The following is a 27,350-nucleotide window of genomic DNA, read 5'->3' on the forward strand; positions in this document are numbered from 1 at the left end:
AAAAAAAGGATGCTGATATTCAGAAAAATAAATTGACTTTTATATGCAGATGCCTTTTGATTCTTGTGTTTTAATATGGAAAAAGAACTTCTTACAACAAAGAGTTATCATTCTGAATAACATAAAATAATGACAAAAAATTTATACTATCCTATACGACATAAAATGAAATAAAATAATCTAGAGTAATACCAGATAAAACAAAATGAAATTTAAAAGTTTATGAAAAACTTTTTTTCGTCTTAATAGATAAAAAAGAAGGCTTGGGAAAAGAATGAAATTTATTTTTTACCGAATTACTTTTTCGTCTTCTAATTTTTAACTTAAAGAAGAAACTTCTTAAAGTGAAAACTTATATGATCCTAAACACTCAACTTATATTCATTTAAATATATGAATATCAGAAACTCTTAAAAATGAAAAAAATCATTAAAAATTAAATAGATTTTATGAAACATATTTTACTTTAATTAACATGTATTAATGTATCACTAACTTAAACAACTCATTAAATTTAGTTCAGTTATTAAATATATGTTTAATAAAGTGTGTTAAGTGAATAGATTTATGTTGAATAAATACTTTTTGAACAAACAAATGAAATTTGTTATAGTTATTATTTATTTTAAAACAAGAAAAATTCTCGAGAATTTGAATATAGTTTTTGTAAAACCAGTAAATAATTAACCATTTTTTTGTAACTAGCAATTAATTATCAAAAATAAAAGTATCTTTTAGAATTCATGCCTGTGTTAAACTGTTTAGAAATATCTTTCATAGATTAAGCTTAACTGAAATCAAGAAATATTTGCTGTATGCATATTGCAGTTTTTAGCGCGACTCCTTTATTACAGTGAACCTTCCATAACGATCGATGCTCCATTTGCTATTCCAATGTCAAAATATTGTTTTTATACCACTCAGAACTGTTCGTTCTTATAAAGCTATCAATATTTAGTCATAGAAAAAGTTTCGAAAAATTATTTAAACCATTATTTATTTGATTTTGCCATACATTAAATGCAAAATCTTGTAAATAACACATTAAATCTAATTCCCTTTAAAAAAAGAGTGACCGTAGACTCTTATCCTGCCATGATCTGTTGCAAAAAAAATTGTGAAATATTACTTTAAATTGATAATCATAAAAGCACCGAGAAAAAAAGTCTAGTGGTAATTACACTTCTATATGGTAACTACTAGTCTATATTACTACTAGTATATATCATTACTACTAGTAATTATATGTACTAGTACTACTAGTATATATAATTACTAGTCTATATGGTAATTACACTTCTAGTAACCCCCCCCCCATAATTCTGATTAATAAATTCAAATATGCTGTATTTAAATCATTTATTTGGTAACTTTTCAGTTCATACTTTAACGCTTTACTGGAAATTCAGGTTTTCAAATTATAATTCCTATTACCACACATTTAGTAAAAAATTCGAAACTGAAAAGATAATTTAACTGATAAATGGTTTTAATGTCATGCTCTGATGGTATCATGATAAAATAACCAAATTTTACCACATATTATAAAACCTTATTTTATTGATAATTTTACCAAAATCATTGCCAAAACTCTTCTGTAAAAATTAATGAGTTTTTGGTTTTTCCATAGTGTAAGAAACAGGATAAATTTTACTTTACTTTCATATTCCTGTAGTTATGACCATACTTTTTTACTCAATGAGTGTATTGAATCATTATGCGGTAATTGGTGCCGTGAGCATTTATTTAGTCGAAAGAGTGCTTTCAAAATGTGTGTAATTTTTTTCAAAGTTTACAATGCGTTTAATAATCACAATATTCTTGCTCTAGTTGTCTGATTCTATGGTTTGTCTCCAAGTCAGCGTATTATTTTTATAGCATTTCCCCCAGTAAAACAATATTTTAAATGGTACTTTTACGTATATAGTAACATTAAAATATGTGGCTTTTTTTTTAATCAATTTGTCTATTAGTTATCAAATTCTTACTGTTAAATTACTTTGTTTAATTTATATTCTAGTACTTTTAGCACTAGAAAAGCGGAAAATTAGTATATACCTATATTGCCCAAAAGCAGTTAAAATGACAGGATTGTGAATGCGTAAATAAATTTGCTTAAAATTAATTTATTACATTTTTTATATTATTTACAGTTACATAACAAGTTATTAAAATATTAACAATAAAAATTAAAATATTAACAATAAAAAATTATATGTTGTACGAAAAGTCACAAAATTCTAAGAAATTGTGTCATTATATACATCACTGTTTTTCTAATTGAAATTAAAAGCAGTCAAAATGACTTCCTTAGGCAATCTAGTGTCAAGCTATGAGTAACAAATTACGGTATTTTCGTGCATTAATTACATAACCTCTCGTTATAACGACAGTTTTCACTTGGATGACAGGGTTTGTTGTCTCGAATGTCGACATTACCAAATGAATTGAATTTAAATGGGATTCGGATTATTCATCGGAACTTTTCCCTTAAGCCTCTTTTAGGTAGTAAGTCAATCTACTAGCTATTAATATGAATACTAATTATAAATTAGATTTAGTTATTAATAAAGTTACTTACAAAAGGAGTAAAAATATCTTGTTAAATTACCGTACAGTATGGTAAGAACATTTCTAGTCGAAAAAAAAAACTATGATTCTGGTAATAGAACTAAAATATAATGTATTTTAACCATTCCATTTGGTACTTTTCAATGTTTATATGATAATGGTTTACCGAAAATTCTGGTTTTCAAAATTATAGTTATTATTACTACATATTTAGTAAAAATACTTAAACTGAAAAGTAAATTTAACCAAATAAATGATCTTTTTCGCTGTGCTCTAAGGTATCATGATAAAATTGCATTTTGTGACATTTGCCAAAATTTATCAAGCATAATAACACAATATATTTTATTGTCGATTTTAACAAAATCATTATCAAAGCGTATCGGTAAAATTACCTTACCTTAAAATTACCAGAATTACTTAAAATTTACCATATTCTGGTAGATTTGTCCATGCTTTTTTTCTTAAAGTAAATGCATTCCACAAATCCTAAATCATTCTCGATCGAATGATCGTATTTTTATGCAACAGGTTGCAAGTTTCATGGTTTGAGTTTAAAATTTAAAATATGCTAATTACTTACTGATGATTATTATTTAAGCTACAAATTTGAACACAGAAATACATTTTGTTTGAATGTTAAAAAATGTAGTTCTAAATTCATGAATTAAGATTTTGTAAAAAATCAGTTCAATTGCTACCAAGCACAAACATAATAAACGTGGAAAAATAAAAATGTAAAAAAGTGAATGTTGAACTGCATAATTATTTGAAACGAAAAGTCTAGGGAGTGAAAAGTTCATGAGTAAATTTTTGCACTGAGATAAAAAGTTTAGTCAAAACTAACAGAATATCGTAAAATTTACCGTGCTTCTGTCTCTAACACAAAATAAAGGAAAATTCAAAGAATGAATTTTTATCAAAGCTCTTTGGTAAAATTAACATTAAAATATGGTTTTATTACAATTCTGTTTGATAGTACGGGTTAAATAAGATAATTTTATCATACCTTAAAACAGGGCATAAACACCATTTATTTGCTTACATTTACTTTTTAGTTTAGTATTTTTACTAAATGTGTGATAATACGAACTATAAATTTGAATGGCAGAATTTCCGGTAAGCCATTTACATACGATTAAAAAATTATTAAATGAATTGTTTAAGAACCGCATATTTTAATTTTATTACCAGTTTTCTTTTTATTTTCCAAAAATGGCATTTACGATTCAACTTCGGTAATTTTACAATAACTCTTTTCTCCGCGAACTAATACAAAAATTTAACGCTAAGTTAAAAACTCATTTTAAATTTTGAAATAATGGAAACAGTTTTGTCTCATATTCTTCCCATTTTTTTTAAATTTGAAACAATATGCATAGATGCAAATTCTGCTTCACGTACAGATTTTAACTGCACAAAAGATTGATATCAAAATTCAAAAGAATAAAATTACATTACACTTTTATTATCAAGCAAGCTTCATGAACAATTCTTTTGTTACATATATTAAAAGAAATTGATAGGAAAAATGACAAAGCTTTATTTTTTCTTTATTTAATCTATGATAAGTTGCATAAATGCTAATTCGATCCATTTTCAATGCAGATTTTAAAGTAACTGAAATTGAAGTTGAATGGTTGAAAAGGCACCAACTAACAGTTTTTACACGTACACCGTATATTGTTACCCCCCCCCCGATAATATGCTTTAATAGTATGCAACAAATTGATATTTTAAAAAACATTTAGCATTTTAAAAAATGCTATAATTTCACCTCCTAAACCATAAGAAAATTTTAGCCTTAATCTTTATAAAAAGTACGTTAAAATCATTAGAAATATTTTAATGTATTAAAAACTATTCGTGCGAAGTATTTATCTTAAAAGGATAGTGCTAATAAATACCAAATGAGAAATATATCAGGATTTCTGGAAAAAATGACTGCATAAATGGTACCACGGCTTAATATCTCGGTACATTTTTACTATTATTAATATTAAATTTTAGCCTTTTCCTTTTAAAAGAATTTCACCATATCAAAATAAAATCTTTTTAAAACTTTTTTTACTAGCGATTTGTTCAAATATTTAATACATTTCTTATTTATGAAAGTATAATAAAAAGTTACACATATGGGAGCAGGAAGTTTAAGGAATAAATCAAAAATGATTCATATAAAAGCATTTTTTAGCATTTTTCGATATATTTAATCGGTAAAAAATATTTCACGTAAAAGTAAATACATTCATTGGAGCATCTCGCTTTCTTATTTTTTTTTAAAAAAAAATTCATTTCAAGAAGTATTCGTTAATTTTTAGTATTGTGAATGGTCTAGAGTCGGTGTCGAATTTTTTTCCCTTCAGACCATATTTCTTACAGAATTTTTAGTTTCCATTCTCTTTTATAAACTCAATCGGTAATGACGTCAGCTTTATGTTCACTTCCGTATAAGCGTGTGTCTGTTTCATTGTAATTGTGATGATTTTTTAGATGATGGGATATAATTTATTTAGTAGCAAAAGTTCTTTAAATCTCCAATTCTAAGAAATAGGATAAAAAATTGCGATTGGAAAAAAGATGATTGTGTTTCTTTGTTACTTTTTTTTAAACAAAGTATCATTTAAAGCGCTTCCAAAGTATTTAATCAACTTTTGAACAACCTTTTAAAGTAGAGTTGTGGAGTTTTTTAAAGACACGTGCTCCTCTATATTATTGAATTTAAATATCTGTTATCACAGTAGTATAATATATATATATATATATATATATATATATATATATATATATATATATATATATATATATATATATATATATATATATATATATATATATATATATATATATATATATATATATATATATATATATATATATATATATATATATATATATATATATATATATATATATATATATATATATATATATATATATATATATATATATATATATATATATATATATATATGTATAATATATAAATATATGAAGTTTATGTTTAGTTGTAACAAAATCTAGAATAAAATTAGCATTTAAATTTATTAAAATAATAATGAAAAATTACTGCTTAAAATTAATATAAGTGTGAATACATATTACTAAATTGAATCATGTCTAAATGCAAAAGATGTGTCATATCATTTAAGTTTTCAAGTGAATTTGAAAGCTAAAAAATTAATTTGCTACTAATTTTATCGAAACATTGAGTTTAGTAGGACTGGACTCAGTTGAAAGATAATCCTGAAAGTTTATCGTGATATGTGTGTATATATATATATATATATATATATATATATATATATATATATATATATATATATATATATATATATATATATATATATATATATATATATATATATATATATATATATATATATATATATATATATATATATGTATATATATATGTGTAAATATCTTTTTTATATCGAATAATATAAAATATAAAGAAAGGGCGACAGATGTTTCTTACGAGCAATACCACTCGTTAATTTCAATATACATCGTTCTTTTTAAATTTTTTTTATTTTTTTTTTATCAAAAGCATAAATTATTTCAATGTAATATTCACATATCTGATATTGGAAAAATCTCTTTCATTAATTTCTGTATCGAACATTTGTTGTATAATAAGGCAAACGAGTTACTTTCAGCACGTTGACCAAAAACGAAAGTTTTGCAGAAAAGTTAACGTTATTCATAATATTCCATTATATTATGCAAAATACACATGAAATTAGATGAATTATTTTAATAAGTGTATCAGTGATGCTACAAGACGAAATCATCTGAGGAAAGTAATTCAAAGTAATTGGACTATTTGATCCACATATTTTCGGGCAATCTAATTAACGAAAAACTATAAAGGGGATTACTACAATTAAGGTTAGATTTAAGAGAAAATTCTGTTGCTTAGAAGAAATTACGCTGCAAAAATATATTCGTTTGCTTAAATAAAGAAAATCAGACGAGGCTTGAAAAATTAGAGTATTTCATGAAAAAAATGAAAAAAAATAACAATAAGTAAACTTTATTTTATAGCCGTCGTTATACAGCAGACCGAATTAATTTTGGATTTACTACTACTAATGTTCAACTCCGTAGCTTTGTAATTTTGAACCCAATCCAGAAGACAAGGAAACTTCTGGATCATTTCCCCCAGAGGTATAATTTGTTATGAGAGCGAATAATTTGTAGGAACGTATAGTTTGTTTGTGACTCGACAGATTTAACGTATAATAAGTATAATGAAATCAATGGGTTTTAGTGTAAAGTAAATAAAAAAAAATATCAAAGAAATAATAATAAACAAACAAATAATCGCCATGAATTATTTTTGTTCTAAGGATTGAACTTTCACGAATTATGTGTCAATATTAATAGTTAAGAGGTTTGGCCCTTATTAATTAGTGATCAGTATTAATTAAATTGCGTAATGAGTCACAAAAAAAACGTATTTACTTTGAATAAACACATTCCTTTGACGACAGATTTAAATTTTTGATCATCAAAATGATAGTTTAACTTTTTGCGTATTCCACCATATCTCGAGAACATTTTAAGCAAGCTAAAAACTTTTCGAATTCATTTATAAAATTCGTTTTTCCAAAGATTTAAAAGTTATTTTTCATATTTACTTTTTTCTTTCTCTTTTTGTTTAGATAATGGTCAAAAACATTTGAATTTCAAGGTTTAAAATTTTTATATTGCTTAAAACTACTTAATTTTAAATGTCAAAATAAAAATTTGATTGAATAGTTTTATAGAAATGCAAATTCAAAATACCAGTTTCTTGAAATTCTGTAACACAAGAAGGTATTCCATGAAAAATACTTTTTGTATGGATATTGGGAATGGTGAAATCAAATATGTTATCTATTTTTCTCAAATATGTTGCGTAATACATATGCATGCTTTCTCTAACTTACTCTCTCTTTCCCCAATATACCTTTGCATGAAATAATGATTTAGTGGCACTGAAGAATTTTTGAGATTTCCAGTTATGAAGTTTTTTGTTCAAAAGAAGCTTCCTATATTTTTTTAACTATTCATATCATTTATCATTTATTTCCCTCTTCAGAATACTTTATCAAAATAAAGATATCAAATAATAATTTTTCTATTGATTTTGTGAGTTTTTGAATTCAATCCATAGATGTTATCTATTTTAAGAGCCTGCTTCCTATAATTAAACTTTTTGACACTTACTACAGTTTGCAAACAAAAAAAGAAAAAAAAAGGAAGAAAAAAAGAAAACTGATAAATTATCGGTTTGGTATCAGGTATATTGGTAGTTTGCTGTGCTTAAATTGGGTCAGACGATGCTAAATGATTGGGGCATCCAAATAAGTTTGGCAGCAACAGATTTTGTTTTTAAATCCACATAATTTTATTCTGTGCATAAAGTACAGTTGTAAGAGATATTTATCACACACAATATTTATATCACTGAAGACATTTACTACTTTAATCACTGAATATATTTATCATTTTAAAAATATTACTGCAGATATTTATCAGACTAAAAATATCACTGACGATATTTATTACTTTAAAAATATCGTGGAATATATTTATTACTTTCAACAAAAGGCTTTGTCAGGAAGATTTAGGTATGGTTCTTTCAAAGATAAATGGAAAAACTGAAAAAAGCTTCATTTCGTTATTTTGTTCGTTAAAAAAAGATGATTAACGTAATTGATAGTAATGCTAAGTAGTACGTTTTTAGCAAGAAAGAAGTTTCAAATCTAGGTCACATGTTCTTGATAAAATAAATAGAAAACTTTAAAACCTTGCATTTCGATGTTTGTAATTATCGAGGCAAATAAGGAGGATAATTAGCATAACTGACTGTGCTAAATAACGCTATTTTACCAAGACAGGCTCCTCAAATTAGGATTATGCGATAAGGGTTTTCTTTTGATGCTTTGTAATTATTTGAAACAATTAAGGATAATAATTAATTCCCAGAAATACCAAATAACATATTCCAACCGAAATGGTAGTTTCAAACTTGAACCGTATGCTCTTCATTAAATAACAAGAATTAATGAAAAAAGCTTTTTTTTTGATACTTGGTAATTAACGAATCAACAACAATGCTAAATAGCTTATTCTCATCAATTACCATCATTCATTTGGAGCAGCATAAATTATTCCGACTCTTGCTCCATTAAGCCCTGACGAAATGAGTTCGTACAGGTGGGCCAACTGGCCACCGTTATCGGCTTGTTAGACATAAAACAAAAATACAGCAAACCAAAAATCATTGATTTTTAAGAAAGAATAAAAAGTGAAACCTGATTTTGTTATAAGTGAGTGGTAATTCAAGACGCGTTGTGCTTTGAAAAATACTTATATTTAATAATGTGTGATACCTCAATTGTTCTTGATGATTTATGTACTCTATCTGGTATAGATTTTAAAACTTTTTTCCCATCAAATACTAAATTGAACTTTTTTCATTAAGTATTTTCAGCAGGTTCCAGGAATACCTTCTTATGTTGTGTTCTTAACAATTGTTAACGTAATTTATTTTTGTCCATTTTAAGACCCCAGACGAATTAAGTACTGGTTAAGTATTGCGTTTCCACGCAAAAATTCCACCTGCAAGAAGGAATAAAGTAAATATTCATGTAAAATTATTTATGATGGTGTTTTTGTATCCTAAATGATTGAAAACTAGTGGAAGGAGCAATTTAATAATAATAATAAAAAAAAAGACAATATTGTTTGTCTACTGTAAGAACTCCTCCCGTCACTGCTATGGAAACAGGAATAGTGCATTTCAGAGAGAGGGTAGCTTCTCTTCACTTCACCTAACACAGTAGAACGAAGAAAAAGATTCCCTTTCTCTCTCCAACCTGAGACAAAATCTGTCCTAAACAATTACCCTACACCCCTACTTGAAATAGTCATACCTTGTTACCATAGTCACCGCCAAGGGTTCAGCCGAATGGCTAGGGGAGTTTTTACCTTAGAGAAGTTATACAAATAAATAAATAAAAATAAATAAATAAAAATAAATAAATAAATATCTCAGGATTTTATGTGAAAAATTGGAGAAAATGAAACTGTTTTTATTTGTATTTCTAGGCCTGTGTAATCTGTTGAGTAAGCTAATTTTTTGTCTTCGTTTCTCAGTTTGAACTCTGTATATTGTCTTGTGCAAAGTATATTGAGTGACAATTGCCGTGAAAGTCAGGATTAAGCATTTAATAATAAAAAATATTCACTTATTCATAAAATCCTTACGGGCAGGGGAAGCCACATCTTAGGAGAATCGAGTTTGCAATTGTGGCAATTGTGGCTTGTCTTAAATGATACTATGTTTTACTTCAAACTGCACAAAAAGAAATTTAACTTACGTACTAAATAAACTGAAGGTTTTGAATGCTGGGAAGATGAGCATGGTGAGTGGAGAATATGGAAACACACTGTTCCACACACACTGTAAGAAATTCAATTTGTGGTCAAAAATACGGGACTTAGGGTACGCGTACGATTGTCCGTAAAATCCACTTTCATCGTCATGGAACAAAAAAGTTGATGCACCGTAATTTTTACACTAATAATCACAGAAAAATCTCGGAATCACTCTAATTAAATAAATATTACTTTAAAAATTACGGTATATTATTTAACAGTGAAAATTGAATTATGACAAGATTTTGCGGTAGATGCACTCAAAGTGCCCGTACTTTATACCGTAATTCGATCTAGAATTTTTTCACAAAAACTCCCATAAATCTCATCTTTTTGTGACCTCAGCACACGATGTATGGAATACTTCAAGTTTGGTAATTCCAGTTGTTATAGTGTAGAAGCAGGCTTTTTCTCTTATGAAGGCAAATATTAAGTAGCAATTCACTCATGTCCATGCTGTTATAGGAAGTCTTGTATATTTACTTTTTATCTTTCAAGATTTGTTCATGGAGATCAAAGTACATTTACCTATCTTTGCTGCCTATCTTTGCCAAAAGCTTACACGTTTTGCCAGGCCTTTTTCTTTAAATGAACGAGAACCAATTAGACATTCTGAAAAGTTGTTGTTGACATCTCTGTCAAAAATAGTATAAATATAAGAGTATGTAAATAATAAATCAAAATAAAATAATTGCTCAACACTTAGCAACTTATTCAAAGTTCAAGACATTCACTTAGTTTTCTGTTTAAAAAAATGTTTTTGTTTTTGCCAACTGAAAGTGAAATGTAATTCCTACATTTAAACAAAATCCAGTATCGAAAACAGTGAATATTAAAAACTATTATCACTTTACTATAACTGTTATACTTGTAGTATAGTCCTTTTTAATTCTAGAAAAAGGGTATCTTGTTTAATAAAATTTCTGCATATATTTATATTTGAAAGAAAATGTCAATCAGGGCCTTTTTATATGATTATTTCATATTAAATTATTTATAATTTATGGTATGATATAAAAACCACACAATACTATTTTTTATGCTAGTATTTTCATTTTCAAAAGCCTAAGAGATTTTTTTAATAATTATAGTAGTGATTTAAAATTTGGTTTGTATATTGCTCATTATATATTTAATGAAAATTGGTCTGCATTTTTTGTAACTATATTAGTTTATTATTATGATAAGAAACTAGGTGTGAAGTCATTTTTAAAAGTTGTTTTGATAAATTAAAGTAATATTTATATATATATATATATATATATAATTTTTTTAATTAATTATATTTGAGTACCCATTCCAATGTGACAAAAATTGAACAAGAAATAAAATTTTCAAAAATTTGCAAACATTTTTAAAAAAATTGAATTTTTAAAATCGGTACTTGTTTCAATTTAATTACTTGTGAAAGTGATATTTCAAGTTAGATGTAGTTTTTATGATATCATTTAGAACATATGAAGAAAACGTAATTTTTTTTATTTAGGTACCGTATCCATTTAAAGATTTTAGTTTATAATATAGAATTTTCTTTGGGCGAGACTGACTCCAAACTGTTTTTTTGCAATGTATTGTGTCATTAGTAGCAATCTACAATAACATGATTGCTCACAGGCGTGAAAAATTGGTTTCTTATCCAAACCTGATTTATGGCCCCCATAACATTTAAAACATCGAATTTCTCGGTTGTCTATATCTTATCTGTTGTTATTAGAATTTAGTAAAATGAATGGAGTTTACTTTTTTTTAACAATTTTGTGTTACCTCGGATGTTTTTTTTTTCTTTTGCGACTCTTTTACATTGGTAACAAATCTTTCATACAATATTTTCCTCCCTTTAAAATAGAAATTGGGACGGTTTGCTCAACTTTCCCATATGCCTATTTTTCCCTTCTGCACACTGCAAATCGCCTATCTACAAAGCTGAACTTAATTATATGACTTTTAGCAGTTCATCAATTGTTTCTGCTTTTCGGTTTCCAACGGGAGCCATGCGATTTTATTTCTTCTCAATTATGTTGCTATTCCCAACTAATCAAATGTAATGTATTCTCTAGTGACGTCAGCTAAGATATCTATTAAAAATTCCGTTTTTTTTAAAAAAGAAAAAATTATACATATCTTTGTAATTTAGCATTGCTTGAGTATCATATGTTTCTTGACTCAATACTGGTTGATAACTGTTATATTCGGCAAAAAAGGTTATTCCTTTTTTTATTAAAGGTTTGCATTGTACTTTTTTTGAAGGTTAAATCTTTTGATGGTTTACAATTTTTAGCCAGGAGAAACTTTTATTTAATGTTCAGTAACTATTTAATTACTTATATCTATGCAGACGTATTCTACCAAGTTCTTCATAAAATAAATTAAATGCCTTCTCATAATGCAATAAAAATAAATTATATTATAAAAAAAAAGTGTTGAATAAGTCAAAAGAATATCGAATCATACTGAGAACAATCGGCGGTATTTATAAAAATGACTTATGTATTGAAAGGTCTTAATAATTTAGTACTGTAATTGATTTAATAGAACATATTTCTTCTTTAGTCCCGCTCATTTACTAATCCATATATTCAATAATTCCGGAATATAAAGTTTATAAATTTATTGCCATTTAATTTAATTCACGATTGCATTGTTTCAAGAAATTATATTCTTAAGTCAGATTTTTTTATTATTGAGAAGTAATTAAACGCGATTTTTCTTACACATTTTATTTTAAATTTTAGTTTTTACAAGAAAAAATATTTTATAAATATACGATTAAAAGAGTGAAAGAGATTGCTCTATTTAAAAATAGGATTTATTTTTATCGATTAAACTGTAGACAAAATCATATTGACCTTTATTTCCTTGAAATATTTTGAATAGAAGGAATATTTTTTTTCGTCCACTTTTATGTCCATACAATCAATAATTCCGGAATATAAAGTTTATAAATTTATTGCCATTTAATTTAATTCACGATTGCATTGTTTCAAGAAATTATACTTTTAAGCTAGATTTTTTATTATTGAGAGGTAATTAAACGCGATTTTTTTTACACATTTTATTTTAAATTTTAGTTTTTACAAGAAAAAATATTTTATATATATACGATTAAAAGAGTGAAAGAGATTGCTCTATTTAAAAATAGGATCTATTTTTATCGATTAAACTGTAGACAAAATCATATTGACCTTTATTTCCTTGAAATATTTTGAATAGAAGGAATATTTTTTTCCGTCCATTTTTATGTCCATACATTCAATAATTCCGGAATATAAAGTTCATAAATTTATTGCCATTTAATTTAATTCACGATTGCATTGTTTCAAGAAATTATATTTTTAAGTTAGATTTTTTATTATTGAGAAGTAGTTAAACGCGATTTTTCTTACACATTTTATTTTAAATTTTAGTTTTTAAAAGAAAAAATATTTCATATATATACGATTAAAAGAGTGAAAGAGATTGCTCTATTTAAAAATAGGATTTATTTTTATCGATTAAACTGTAGACAAAATCATATTGACCTTTATTTCCTTGAAATATTTTGAATAGAAGGAATATTTTTTTCTTCCATTTTTATGTTTTTATGTAAAAATTCACAAAAAGTTTTTATTTAAAATTCCACTCAACTGTTCGTTGCACTTTTCATAAAAAATCTAATTTTTGCCTTTTTATTAAGTAAATTTGTGTCCTATTTTTCATAAATAAGCTTCAAATTACCAACTGTTAAAATAAAACAGGAAATAAGACATTTCTTTTACTTTTTTCAATTACCCAGCACTGAGTATTCACGTTTAAGAAATCCTGGTTGATTCAAAAATCATGTAAAAAAAAATTAATGTTCAGAAAGTTAACAATCATTTAAACAAATTACCGATCTGACAAACTTTTTTCTATCTAGATGAAAATCATTAAAATTAAAAATTAATGACTACTTCTCAATTTTCAAATATTTTTATGAGCCCAAACAATATAGCGCTAATCTAAGTTTTTAAATACTAAAAGACCTGATTAAAAGAGCTGAGAAGTAAATTCAACCAAATAAATGATTTTTAGCCCATGCTTTTAAGTATCATGAAAAAATTCCCAAATTTTACCACATTTACCAAACTTTATCACATATTATAAAACCATATTTAATCATGAATTTTACCAAAATCCTTACTGAAGCACTTAGGTAAAAATTACCGAGGTTTTTGGCGTTCCAATAGCGCCCGAATCATGATAAATTTTACAATATTCTGGTTGTTTTTAGCATGCTTTTTTCTCAGTGAAAGTTTTTTTTTAAAAAATTTTTTATTCTGCAATCTTTCTATAATCAAAATCAACTGCGTTGACTGGAGATGAAAGAAACTGAAACTAACAGTTTCAAATATTTGTTAAGAACTCACTGCAGTTAAAAAAAAATGGCATGCTATTAAAAAAACACCTTACCTTCAAAGCCGAAACATCTTCAAAGAGTAGCCTTAAAAAGTACACTAAAAAAGTTTGAAAAAAGAAGTTTAAACCAAAGAGGTAATTTCGGAAAATCCCTAATCGCATGAATAACTTTAAAATTTGCACATCTGAGTTGTAGCACTTCTTGTTAAAGAGTTGAAATTCATTAAATGGAATTAAAATGCACTGTCAGCAAATAATTAATTTGTATAAAAAAGAAATATACACTAAGATATAAATTAATTTCTTAGAAAGATTACTGAATACAAAAAATTATGTTTATCTGTTATATTAAATGTTAAAAGATGACCTAAATTTTTCTTCTTTTTCAGGCAGATAGACAAAGAAGAATAAAAAATTTTTTCAAATTGAAATGAAAGATTTTATCTTCTATTAACATATTTAAGAAGTAAATTATTTTTTTCATTAGCAATACAGGATAAAAACAATCTTTTCCATGAAATTTGGGAAAGGTATCTTTAAGGTCAGATTTTAATTTCCTAAATGCAGTACGTCTGAAATTTTCTTTTTCTATAACGAAATCTGGTTTTATTGTATCATTGGTGATTTCACTATTAAAAAGATATTTTTTTGGCAACATAACAGACAATTTAATTTTTGTTCCATCTGTGTAATTCAATCGAACTTTTTCGGATAAAGCAAGCCTATTTAAGGAGGATAGAGATATAAACATCTTTTATTATTAGAATTAAAATCCCACATGTTTCATTATTTAAAAAAATTATATTTATTCCCTTTCTAATGAAGAAAAAATTTACCTAAATTAGTGATTTAAGACGTAGTTTGCTTGGTTTTCTAGCTCAACTGCGACTTTTTTGGAAGATTTTTTTCCTTATCTATTTTAATAAATCTAAGAAGATATAGCGCAAAAGCTAAATATGTTATCTCGTGATATTTGAAATGTGCACACTTCTTAAATTTCACTGTTATTTGAATTTTATGTTAAAATTTCTTTTTTAACTCTTAATATTGTAAAAGTTAAAAAAAAAATTTGACCCAAGTTTTTTTCCCTCTTTTTCAAGTGGTTAAATAGAGAAGAATAAAAATATTTTTTAAAGCGAAACAAAAAAAAAAAAAAAAATTAGAGCCTCATATATATTTTAAATAGAATATTAATATATATATATATATATTACAGATATTTAAATTTTTTAAATGCCAATAGTAATATATCATCAGTTATATCAAAAACTAAAAGCATCAATTTTTTAAAGTTATTAAATTTTGAAATTTCTCACAGAAGATATCTTATAATTTTTTTTTTCTTTTGCCTTTACAACAACACAGAAAATTCAACGAATTCATGCATTTAAACAGAGGGGATGACTCCCCCTCTTTGGTAGTCCAATAACCTGAGCGAGAAGTTAAGCACTATATTGCAGAACAGTTTAACGAGAAAGTATACCGCACACCCTTGGTCCCTTTGCAGGCTGATGTAAGTGGTCATCCACCAGCTCATTGACAGCTGCCAGTGATGTTTGATAACGGTAATCTACTGGGAACCGGCGTCTTAACGATTAACCCACTGCGGGTCATTTTATCTTAGAAAAAATGATGTGATAAAAATTAATCACATTAGGTGCGCAAGTTAATGTTTAAATGAAAAACTAACTTATACTTTACGTTCACTTCCGAGTCTCCCTGTTTTCCGGTAATCATCGATCCACTGTTTCTAAACTAGCATCATTGTGCTGCTGTTATGTAATTCTTTATGGTGTTGCATTTCTTACAAACACGAGTTTATTATGTTTTAAATGGGACGGGAATCATTTTTGAAATCTTTTTTGAAAAATGCTTGCATTGTTTTGAAATTCTTTGAGCTATTGTACTATGCAATAAGCATTCTTAAATAGTTCGCAAATCTTTTACGAATTTTCTAAGTTTTTTTTCAAAATTTTTTAAAACTTAAAGGAAGAAATTGGCGTTTCTAATCCGTGATGATACAGAAATTGTTATGTTTAATTACGAAAAATATTTATTTTTTTAAAATCAATACTTCGATTCCTTTAGTATTTCTTACTATTTTAAAATTTTTATAGTATTCTGAAATTACAAAATTTATATTTTTTGTTATTCTTTTAGAACAAAATCTAAAATTAACATTTGTGTGAATAATTTTTGCAAAGTTCTGAAATAAATTAAAATACTAAACACATACTCATAAATTACTAAGATCAATATATTTCAAGTTTCATGCAAATGTTTTCAATAAGTATATCAATTTAAAGAGGTTAAAACATTAGAATACATATGAAGAATATAGCCTTCAAAATTTTAGCATTACTTGCAATTCAATACAAAAAAAAAAACTTTTCTCGTGTTCTAATTGATCGTAACACGTAGTTTTTTTCCCCATTTCTAAAAAAATAAATTGTATTATTTTAGGAATTAAGGAAATTGTGACGTTTTTAAGATAATTTCTTTTTGGGATTTCCTTCTTAAAACTTTTTGAAAATTTGTATTTTTTAATTATTTATTTGCTGTTTCATCATCCTAATTAGTACACAACGCCTTGGGGTGGGTCTTGGCCATCTCCAGAACATTTATACAGTCAGATCTTTCCCATTCAATACCCTAACGACTCTATAAAATAGTGTTAAACGTGCTATTTGAAGCTTAAAAAAATAAAACTTAAAGAGCCTTTAACTTGAAGATAAGTTACAATTTTATACGATACATGTACTATCATACCCTGAAATTTTTTATCTTTGCCTTAAAACGGACAATTAACTGAAATAAAAAAAGAAAAAAAAATCACCCATTTTGCAAAATTTTTCCACTGAGAGGAAAATTTATTAAAATAAATGAATAATTTTAAATTTTTGTAAATTTTTGTGAGCCCAGACAATGCTGCGTAGGGATATCGTTTCAAATAATAAAAAAAATTGATCACAAACTCTTTTCATTTTCACAAAACTATGGCTTTTCTTCATATGACGTTTTGTGCCATTTCAATTATTAGCATAGAGGGTGCTGGTTAAAGATTTAGAAAGCTCAACCTAACAGTTATAAATAACTGTTATAATCTCGCAACCAGTTATAGAAATAGCATATTATTCGCAAAAAAGCGTTATTCCAAGAGATGACTGAGCCTTCGAAATGCAGTTTCTCTAAGTTTTAGAACCCCTCAACTTATGTTTGAAAATCTCAATCGTTAGGCTTATTGTTTCGAAACTGAAAATACAAATTTAGATAAAATTAGGCCAATTTTTTTTTATTCTGTTTAATTTTATAAATTTTATTACATTAGTGTCCTTGGATTTTTGTAAACTTCCCAATTTATTCTTCTTTCTATTTCTCTTTACAGTAATTTGTTTTTCGTTCATTATTTTTAAAAAAAAGCAACAATTGGAGATATATGGTTTGATTACAGTTCCATGAGCACAAAGTAAAGGATTTTTCTAGCGTTTTATAATCAAAATGTTGTAGACTGGAGGACGAAGAGAATAACCTCTAAGCGCGCTTAAGTGCAATGAAAATGATATGTTTTATTGCCCTCAAACGTCCGTTAATAAAATATAATATTCTTCTAATTCGTATTCTACTCTTTTCTTCTTTATTTCTGTTGCGATTGCGAAGCAAGATCGCAAATAACTCGTTCGACTCATAAAGTGATTCCTGGCTCACGTACCTTAACGGATTATGCGCATATTTCTGTCTCTCAAAATATTTCATATGACTGCTTTATGCTTCCATTCAGAACTTTTTGTTTTGTCTTTTCTACTTAGGATATCAGTCTTTGCTGACACATATATATTTTAAAAATATTAGTCTTAGTTCAGTTAATTTAAGCGTTAACTGAACTTATTTTTTCTTTTAAAAAATGGCAACAGTTGCAATTTTGGAGCATATTGAACCATAATATCGCTCAAATTTTCTGCATTCTTAATATGGTGCTTAGTTGAGCCTTATTAATGCGATTCTAAAATTTGGTTACACGTTACTATAGTTCCTCTTGAACGAAAACGTAGTTTAATTTAACAGTTGCCCCAAATTTGCACCGTAATATTGTTACGTGTACTGTTATTATAGTTTGACACTAAATCGATTTATTTTAGAGTATGCCATTTTACTAAGAAAATAAATTAAAAACAGCCAAAACTGTTAGCCTTAGCACAGATTCTTAGCATTTTAATGAACAAAATGTTTTGGTACAATCTAATTTTTTTATGCGACAATTTTGTTGGTTTTCACATTTTAATTGTCCAAAAGTTATATGTAAAAATGTCTGAAAATCCCCATCGTTTGAAGTTTTGGATCGTATTGAAACATAAAATCGTTTGAATTCACTGTAACTTTAATATGGAGTTAAATTGGATCATTAATATGGTGTTAAATTGAACCATGTTGTCGTACTTCTTAAAATTGATTACATGATGCTATGGTTCAACTTGAATGAAGCAATTTAATTTAACACCTTATTGAGGTTGCAGAAAATTTGCACCATAATATGGTTTCTGGTACCGATATTATGATTATGGTATAACGTTGAACTGAATTCTCTGAAAGTGTAGTTAATGATAACACACGGCATCGTAACTGTCGTACATTTGATTGAAAGTTAAAATATTGATAGTTTCATTTAATTTTCATGATGCAATACAATATTTTGGCTGTTACCTTTAGTAAAATTTATTATTTATCTCAAATATCAATTTGTTTTGTGCTGGCTAGAAACAGTTTTTTTAAAGTACCTTGTTGTTGAATACAGGATGCAAGTTTTGTGGTGTTAGCTTGTAAAAATGCATTTTTCTTTTGCTTACTGTACGGTAATAAATAGTTAATTTTTTAAATTTTTTATTAATAAAATTTCATATTTATTATTTAATTTTCAGTTGAATAAAATTATCGTACTTTTTAAACTTGATTACACGATACCACGTTTCAACTAGTACGGAAATATGGTTCGATTTAACACATGATTATAGCTGCCAAAAATTTTTATAATTGGTTCAATGTTGAACCAATAATTTCGCATGCAAGTTGGCTGATGCAAGTAACTTCTTGCAATAAGCTCCAGATCCAAAAAATGAATCAAATTAATTTGAATTATAGCTAATTAGATACGCAAAGATCTTCATTTTAGTGATTTTGTTATAGAAAGATTATTATTACATCAAAAGTTCAATGAAAGTTCATCATTGAATTTAAAGAATAGCTCTCTCTTTTAAAATCACAACCTTAATAATAGTGTTTTTATGCCATGCTCTAAGGTATCATGATAAAATTGCTAAATTTTTCCAGATATACCAAACTTTATCACATATTATGAAAACATATTTTACTGTTAATTTTACAGTAATCATAATCAAAGATCTTCGGTAAAACTTACCGAGATTTTTGTTGTCCCCATAGTGCCAGAAACACTGTAAATTTTTTCCCATTCCGGTAATTTTGACCAAATTTTTTTTCTGAGGGTAAATTTATTCACCATTTTTAGGCAGGATAATTTGTTATCACACTGTCAGAATGTGACAAAAAATGTTGAATTAATTGTTCAATAAAATAATTGTGAATATATTCTTTAATTGTGTTAAACCGGTTTACACAGGCAAAGAATAAAGTTTACCAAATTCAGAATATTGTCCGCCAGTCTAAAATCATTATAATACTTAGCAAACCCACCAATTTTTTAACAAAAATCCAGTTTACTTTCAACTGCATTAAAAATTAAAATAATCAAATGGTGAAAAAAATCCCTTGTTATGTAATTAATTTTAATCAGTTAAAACTTAAACTATATCAAGTTTAAAATATATCAGTCAATCATTATCATAAGAAATAAATCCTCTGATTTTTCACAAAAGTTTTGTTTTAATTATTTTATGATCAAATGGTGAAAACAATGGTGAAAATAATTGTAATATTAACTAATTTTAGTTAGGCAAAATATAAACTATTCCAAGTTTGAACAATAACTGTCAAAAATTATCATAATAAAAAGTAAATCCACCAATTTTCAATAAAAGTGTTGATGATTTAATTTGTAAATAATCCAATGGAGTTATTAATCAGTAATTATGTTAGCAAATTTTAATTAGAAAAAGTACAAAATATTTTAAGTATGAACGATGCCATCAAAATGTCTTCCTAAGAATTAATTCTTCAATTTTCAACAGAAAATTAATGCTAACTAAAATATTTTAAAATTAAATTGTGAGCACATTCACTAGCTAGTGCGTAGATATGTTCACCATTACGTTCAAAATCTGTTTTAGTTAGCAGAAAATAAACTATTCAAATGTGAATGATAATAGTCCAATATCATCACAATAAGTAAATCCATTAATTTTCCACGAAAATTGATGTTTGCTTAGTAATTGAATAATAAAATAGTTAGCATAATTACTAATTATGCTTATCTAAGTCAGGTAAAAAATTAACTATTCCATGTTCAGACGACAGCATTTGAAAATCATTTCTAGAAATAAATTTAAAATAATCCCTAACTCATTTTTAAGCCTGATTAATAGCAATAAAAAATCCTCATAATTAAAATTAAATCTATCAATTTCTCACAAAAATCGTTGTTGACTTAATAATACAATGGTAAACATAATTGCTAATTATTTTTTACTAGTATTAACCTCGTAAAGATTGGGCAATTTCCACGTTAGAAGAACAGTACTTCATCTTTAGAAGTAAATCCAAGTTGAAGATATATTTTTTTGTCATCAGAGAGATATTTCCTTTTCTTTATGACTACCCTAATAAAAGACCGCGTGTGTTTTTAGGGTAGGTCAATAATCCCAGCAAAATATAATCCAAAAGAGATATCCTCTCCCTGAGCGCATTCCATATTATGTTAGCTTATAGCTCTTGATGTGCTTCAAGAAATACGTCACGCGATATTGGAACATGAGGGGAAACAATTTATTAGGGATATTACCACTGACAACACTCAATTAATGCTCATCGGTGATTTCCGGACACAAGTATATCTTTATACAAGAATTCAGTTGTGGTGGGGCAATATTTTTTTGTACATTGAGGTTAAGAGATATGTGTCCTGGCTATTTATCACATCTAACCTGTTTACTTGATATGCATTGTCGTGGGATTTTTCAAGTTCTCATTTTTATTATTATTGTAAAAGATAACAGTTTTTATTCAATACTATTTATTAAATTTATTGAGACGTTTCAATCAAATCTGCGAAATTCGTGAAGCATGAATTAGGAATAATTTTAATATTAGAAAACATTTAATTACTGTGCTTTTATTTTCAGTTTATTTACTACAATTTTAAATACTATTGTTCATTTCTTTTTAAATTCTTTTAAAAATTATAAACTCATTTATAGATTTTTCAGACATAGTTCTCATTTTTATTATTATTGTAAAAGATAACAGTTTTTATTCAATACTATTTATTAAATTTATTGAGACGTTTCAATCAAATCTGCGAAATTCGTGAAGCATGAATTAGGAATAATTTTAATATTAGAAAACATTTAATTACTGTGCTTTTATTTTCAGTTTATTTACTACAATTTTAAATACTATTGTTCATTTCTTTTTAAATTCTTTTAAAAATTATAAACTCATTTATAGATTTTTCAGACATATTAATGAAATTTTAAAACTTATTAATGAGACTTAGAAACTTGTTTATGATATTTCGAAAATTATTTATAATTTTAAAAGTACCATAACATCTATTTTGTGTGAGTTAAAGTGAAAAATTTAACGTTTTCTCCTTCAAAACTTCTTACAATGGACCTGCCTAATTTTTAAATTCTCGCAGTTTCAGGTGATTAATTGCTTACTTATTTGTGATTCGAGAAATCATTATTATCCTCTATCATTTTTAAAGGAGAAAGAAATATTTAAGGGAGTGTTCATACTCTTTGGGTTAAAAAAAGCTAATTATTATTATTAATATTAAAATAATTATTATTTTTGTTGATATGTATAGCGTTTGTCAAATCTTAATACATTGTGTGATATGATAGTATTTGTGCTCTATGTTGGTAATTATAAAATTTAGGGGTGCACTATTTATAATTGTGTCACCCGTACCCGTACCACTTAGCACCCGTATTTTTGAATATCCAATGCTTTCATTAATTAAAAACTCAACTATCTGCGCCATAATAAGTTGATAACAACGCTTAATATTTTGCGAACAGAAAGAAATATTTAAGGTTGTATTCGTAACCATTAAGTTTAATAGTAATAACAATAGTAATAATGATAATGATAATAATAATAATAATTATTATTATTTAACTCAAAGGCTACGAATACACACATAATTACCCCTTTCCATTTGCAAAATGCTAAGTTATATAATCAACTATTATTATTATTAATAATAATAATAATAATAATTATTATTATTATTACCCTTTTAAATATTACCTTTTGTCAAAAATGATCTTTAGCAATATGTAGTGCTAATGTTTATGTACTATGCATCTGGTGGCATATTTTGAATACATAATGACTCAATTAATTAATAGTTTAGCTGTTTGCGCTATGATTAATAATAATATTCTGGAGATGAAATCGTATTGCTAAAATTTCTTTCTAATTGATTTTAGGAAGCGGATTATTCAAAGAAAAAACAAACAATCATTCAAAGAATTTTTCATTGTATCTAAAACATATGTGATATTTTTGCTTTGAACTCATGATGAGATATCACTGTTATGGTATACAGGTGTTTTTCATATCCTTGCCGAAAGCCGCCCACAAACGATGAACACCATATTTTAATTATTTTGTACGGATTACACTGCTTGGAGTTTATTGTGACTAATATCTTAACAAAGAGGAGGAAGTTTGTCCTTAAGATTATTCTTAATTCCAAGAAAATTAATTGTTGTATTATACTTCTTTACAAAATGACCGGGAACAGAAGATTTGATTTTATTAATAGCTCTTCTTCGTCAACGAAAGGCGAATGCATTAATGCGAATGTGTGGTATGTTTCTGAAAATGAATAAAAAATTATCTTTTGACTATTTACTGTAACATAATTTTAAATATTCTATTATTATGTTTTCATTCATAAAAATCTGTCGTTATGTAAGTATTTAGAACATTAGTATACATTAGTAATATAAATAAAATATTTTTACATAGGTACAGAAATTTATTTAGTAAAAATTGATAAAGCTAATACCTTGATATTAAGCGCCGAATTTATTTTAATAAGAAACTAATGAATTTTAACATTTTTGCAGGTGAATTGGCAGTATTTAAATTTTAACATAATACTTGACAAAAATTTTGATACAATACTCTGTTTAAGTAATTATTTGATTGAAAAATTTCATTTTTTACAATTAGAAAGTAAATTTTCAGAAGAAAATCCGTACACCGAGAAAAAAGAGCATGGTCAAAATTAAAAGAATATGGTAAATTTACCATCTTTCTGGTCCTATGGAAACACCAGAAATCTCGGTGATTTTTGCAGTAGCGCTTTAGTAATGATTTTGGTGAAATTAACAGTAAAATATAATGTTATAGTATGTTATGAAATTTTGGCAAACGTCGCAAAATTTGGTAATTTCATTATGATACTTTAAAGAATGGCACAATAAACCATTTATTTGGTTAAATCTACTTTTCAATTTAAGTATTTTTTACTATGTGCGGTAATAAGAAAAATAATTTTGAAAATCCGAATTTTCGATAAATTGTTATCATATGAGCGAGAAAAATTGTAAATGGAATGGTTTAAAGGCCATATATTTTAGTTTTCTTTGTTTTATTATCAGAATTTCGTTTCTTTTCTCTTTTTGGAAATTTTTTTTTACCAGAAATGCCGTTTCCATACAGTACGATAATTTTACCAGAATTCATTTCTCCGCGTAGGTTTGCATAAAATTTTCTGTGTTGTAACTTCAAAAAATTATGATATAATAATAATGATAACAATTTTAATAATAAAAACAATTTTGATAATAAAAACAATTTTGATAATAATAATTTCGATAATAATAATAATAATATAGATAATAATAATAATAATATCGATAATAATAATAATATAGATAATAATAATAATAATATAGATAATAATAATAATAATATGGATAATAATAATAATAATATCGATAATAATCATAATATAGATAATAATAATAATAATATAGATAATAATAGTTTTAATAATATTGCAGCAGAGAAAGGTTTATTTAAGTAGTTTAAATCATTTAAAAGTTATTGCCATTAGTTTATCATTTGAGGATTGAATACATATTAATTTATTGTCTACTATCACAAACGTTTTAAGCAGGTGATTTTACTTCATGTTAGCCATTTGCCACTACCTTAATAAATCAATTAATATGAAATTTAGTGTACAAATTTCATATTAATTGATGTGATATTCAGTAATGACCTATCACTCTAATATTTTCAGTTTTAAACTTAGAAATTAAAAATTGCTTTTAGAAAGGATTAGAATTTAGTAAAGGGGGAAACTTATTCGAAGAAAATTTGATCATAACTTTAGATTATCTATTAGTAATATTGGCAATATATTTTTGCAATGTAAAACTTTGAATGTAAGGAAATATTACTGAGTTTTTAAAATCAGTATATAGACAAATATTATTACATTGTAACATTAGATATGTATGTTTTCGGTTTGTAAGTAAATATTGCATGGTAAAAGTCGGTATATATGGTTTCGATATGTAGCCAAATAGTATTGCTGTATTTAAAATACTTTAGTTAAATCATTAAATAAGGTGGTTTTAATGTTTATGGTTAAATGATTTTAACAAGCAGCTTTCTACTGTCGTTTCCTAAGACTGTTGCTTAAAAAACTCACTAAATATGACTTAAAATAATTTTTCATTGAGCTCTTCAATTTATAAATAATTAAATTTATTTAAAATAAAAAAGGCTAATGTTTTTTTAAATGCTATCTTAAAGTTAAAGTAAGATGACAGTGTTAGAAATAAGGGGAAGGAACATTGATCTTTCTTTTCAGTGAAACAAAGCATGCATATACCTATGAATAAATATTACACATTCTGACACAATTAGAATTCTCACAAAAACACAGCTACCCTTAAAAGGTCGCATTTATGAATATGATTTGAGACAATACTGAAATATTCGGTATTAAACAAGGTCATTCATATTTAAATATTATGCGTAATTTTCATGAATTAAGCCCATTGTTAAAATTTTATAATTTAAAGCTCATATTGATTAAGATTTTAAAATATTTAGATAAAAGCTTGTTAAAGTAGAATGAAAATAATGAACACTATTTAATTTTAATTAAAACATGTTTCAATTAGCTAAATTTTTAACTTCTGATTTATTTACAATTTTAGTTCATGTTTAGTTTTAATAAAAGGCATATTTTAATAAAATTTTTTACTAAGTTATTTATTAATATTAAATATTATAATATTGTTAAATATTTTAGTTTATTCCATATACAGTGGTGTTCAAAAGGCTTCGGTCAGTATATTTTAATAAATTACTTCAGAAGTTGACTGCTTAACATAACTAATGCATAATCTTTTAAAAGATGCATATAAAAGCTGCATGGTATTAAGAGACAAATGATTTTTATCTCTTTTTTTATTGCAATCAAATTAAAATAAAAATATATTGACCGGAAACTTTTGCATGTGACTGTAAATCATTGCTTTTATTGACTTATTGATAAATATTATGAAAATTAAACTTGTAGAATGTGCAACTTGCAACTTGAATAAGTTTTGATCCAACGATAGTTTTACTTAATTCGAAGTAATTTTTGTGGTTTGAGGGGCCTACTTAAAACATTAATTAGTGCAGTTGATAATAACAACTCAGACAAAAGCAAAATATCCACATCAAGAGGATATACCTTTTTGACTGGTTCTCATCTTTTAAATAATAAGAGACAGTTGAAAACTAGAAAATATTGTATCAACAGTTAAGTTCAATATCTCTCTCACGAGATTAATGAAGTTCATTAAACTACATCTCCTAATGTTTTATATGTTGTTTTATAATAACTGCTTGATTTGATTATTACTGTTACGCTATAATAACTGACTGATATGAATTATTTGACTTTGTTAAAGTTTTTATAGACATATACGAGAAAACATAGATACAGCTTTATTACTACAGTACTATCATTAATTGATTAATTAGCTGAATGAATTCATATAAAAAGCAACAGTAGCTACACCAGGGGTCCCCAATCTTTTTGTACCTAAGAGCAAATATCAGAATATCGGTCTAATGGCGGGCACCATTTATTTTTTCAAGATAATTTTTTGGTTGGTAGACATAGGTAATAATGCACACTACATGTAATGCACAAAAAATTTGATCTTAAAAATTAATTTAATTTATGAATAATTAGTATTAATATTCTTGTTGAAAATAAATTATTACTAAATTACTTGCAAAATATACGAAGCATAAAAATTGCTTATAAATACATAAAATACAGTCAATGTGATCTTTAGCATTGCATTTCACTGGCCAGAGCTTCAGAATTGGGAGAATATGATGAAATTCCTGCTCGCAAGCAATCGTCAAGGTGTTTATCTGTAAGTCGTCGTGGTCTATATTTTGATTTTATGATAATCATTGTCGAAAGCAATGATTCACACAAGTATATGTGGAACCAAAAAACGACTTTATTTAATATGCTGCTATTTTTAAGAATGGAAATTTATTTCTGTATTCCAGAATTTCTCGTTTTTCAGATATAATAGTTTTGAGGATATTGTTATTCTGAAGATCCTAAATTCCATCTTCACTTTTTCTCAGCCTTACTTGAAGAAATTCTGAAATGTATGTTGCTATTTCGGTTACGTTTATTTGGTTGGTAAAAGGATTTACAAGAAAGGCGACCATAGGCTCGATGTTAATAAATTGTTGAAAGCGCTTTTCAAATTGATTTTGAAGTAATTGGA

General features: G+C 26.0%; 1 protein-coding gene across 2 annotated transcripts in view; it reads left to right on the forward strand.

The window, feature by feature from the left end:
- LOC107446644 (proton channel OtopLc) overlaps positions 1 to 27,350 on the forward strand; it is a 120,950-nt gene that overhangs the window by 46,123 nt on the left and 47,477 nt on the right. The window contains exon 1 of one of the 2 annotated variants that reach the window (XM_087155514.1): positions 23,065 to 23,386. The exons of the other annotated variant lie outside the window; for it this stretch is intronic. Coding sequence (XP_087011640.1) covers positions 23,112 to 23,386 — 275 coding nt within the window. The 5' untranslated portion in view covers positions 23,065 to 23,111. Of the gene's footprint in view, positions 1 to 23,064; positions 23,387 to 27,350 lie in introns of those variants that run through there. 2 annotated transcript variants of the gene reach the window in all.

Source organism: Parasteatoda tepidariorum, chromosome 11 (genome assembly GCF_982258835.1).
Source record: "Parasteatoda tepidariorum strain Cologne lab strain chromosome 11, Ptep-v5.0, whole genome shotgun sequence".
In the NCBI taxonomy this organism is placed as follows: domain Eukaryota; kingdom Metazoa; phylum Arthropoda; class Arachnida; order Araneae; family Theridiidae; genus Parasteatoda; species Parasteatoda tepidariorum.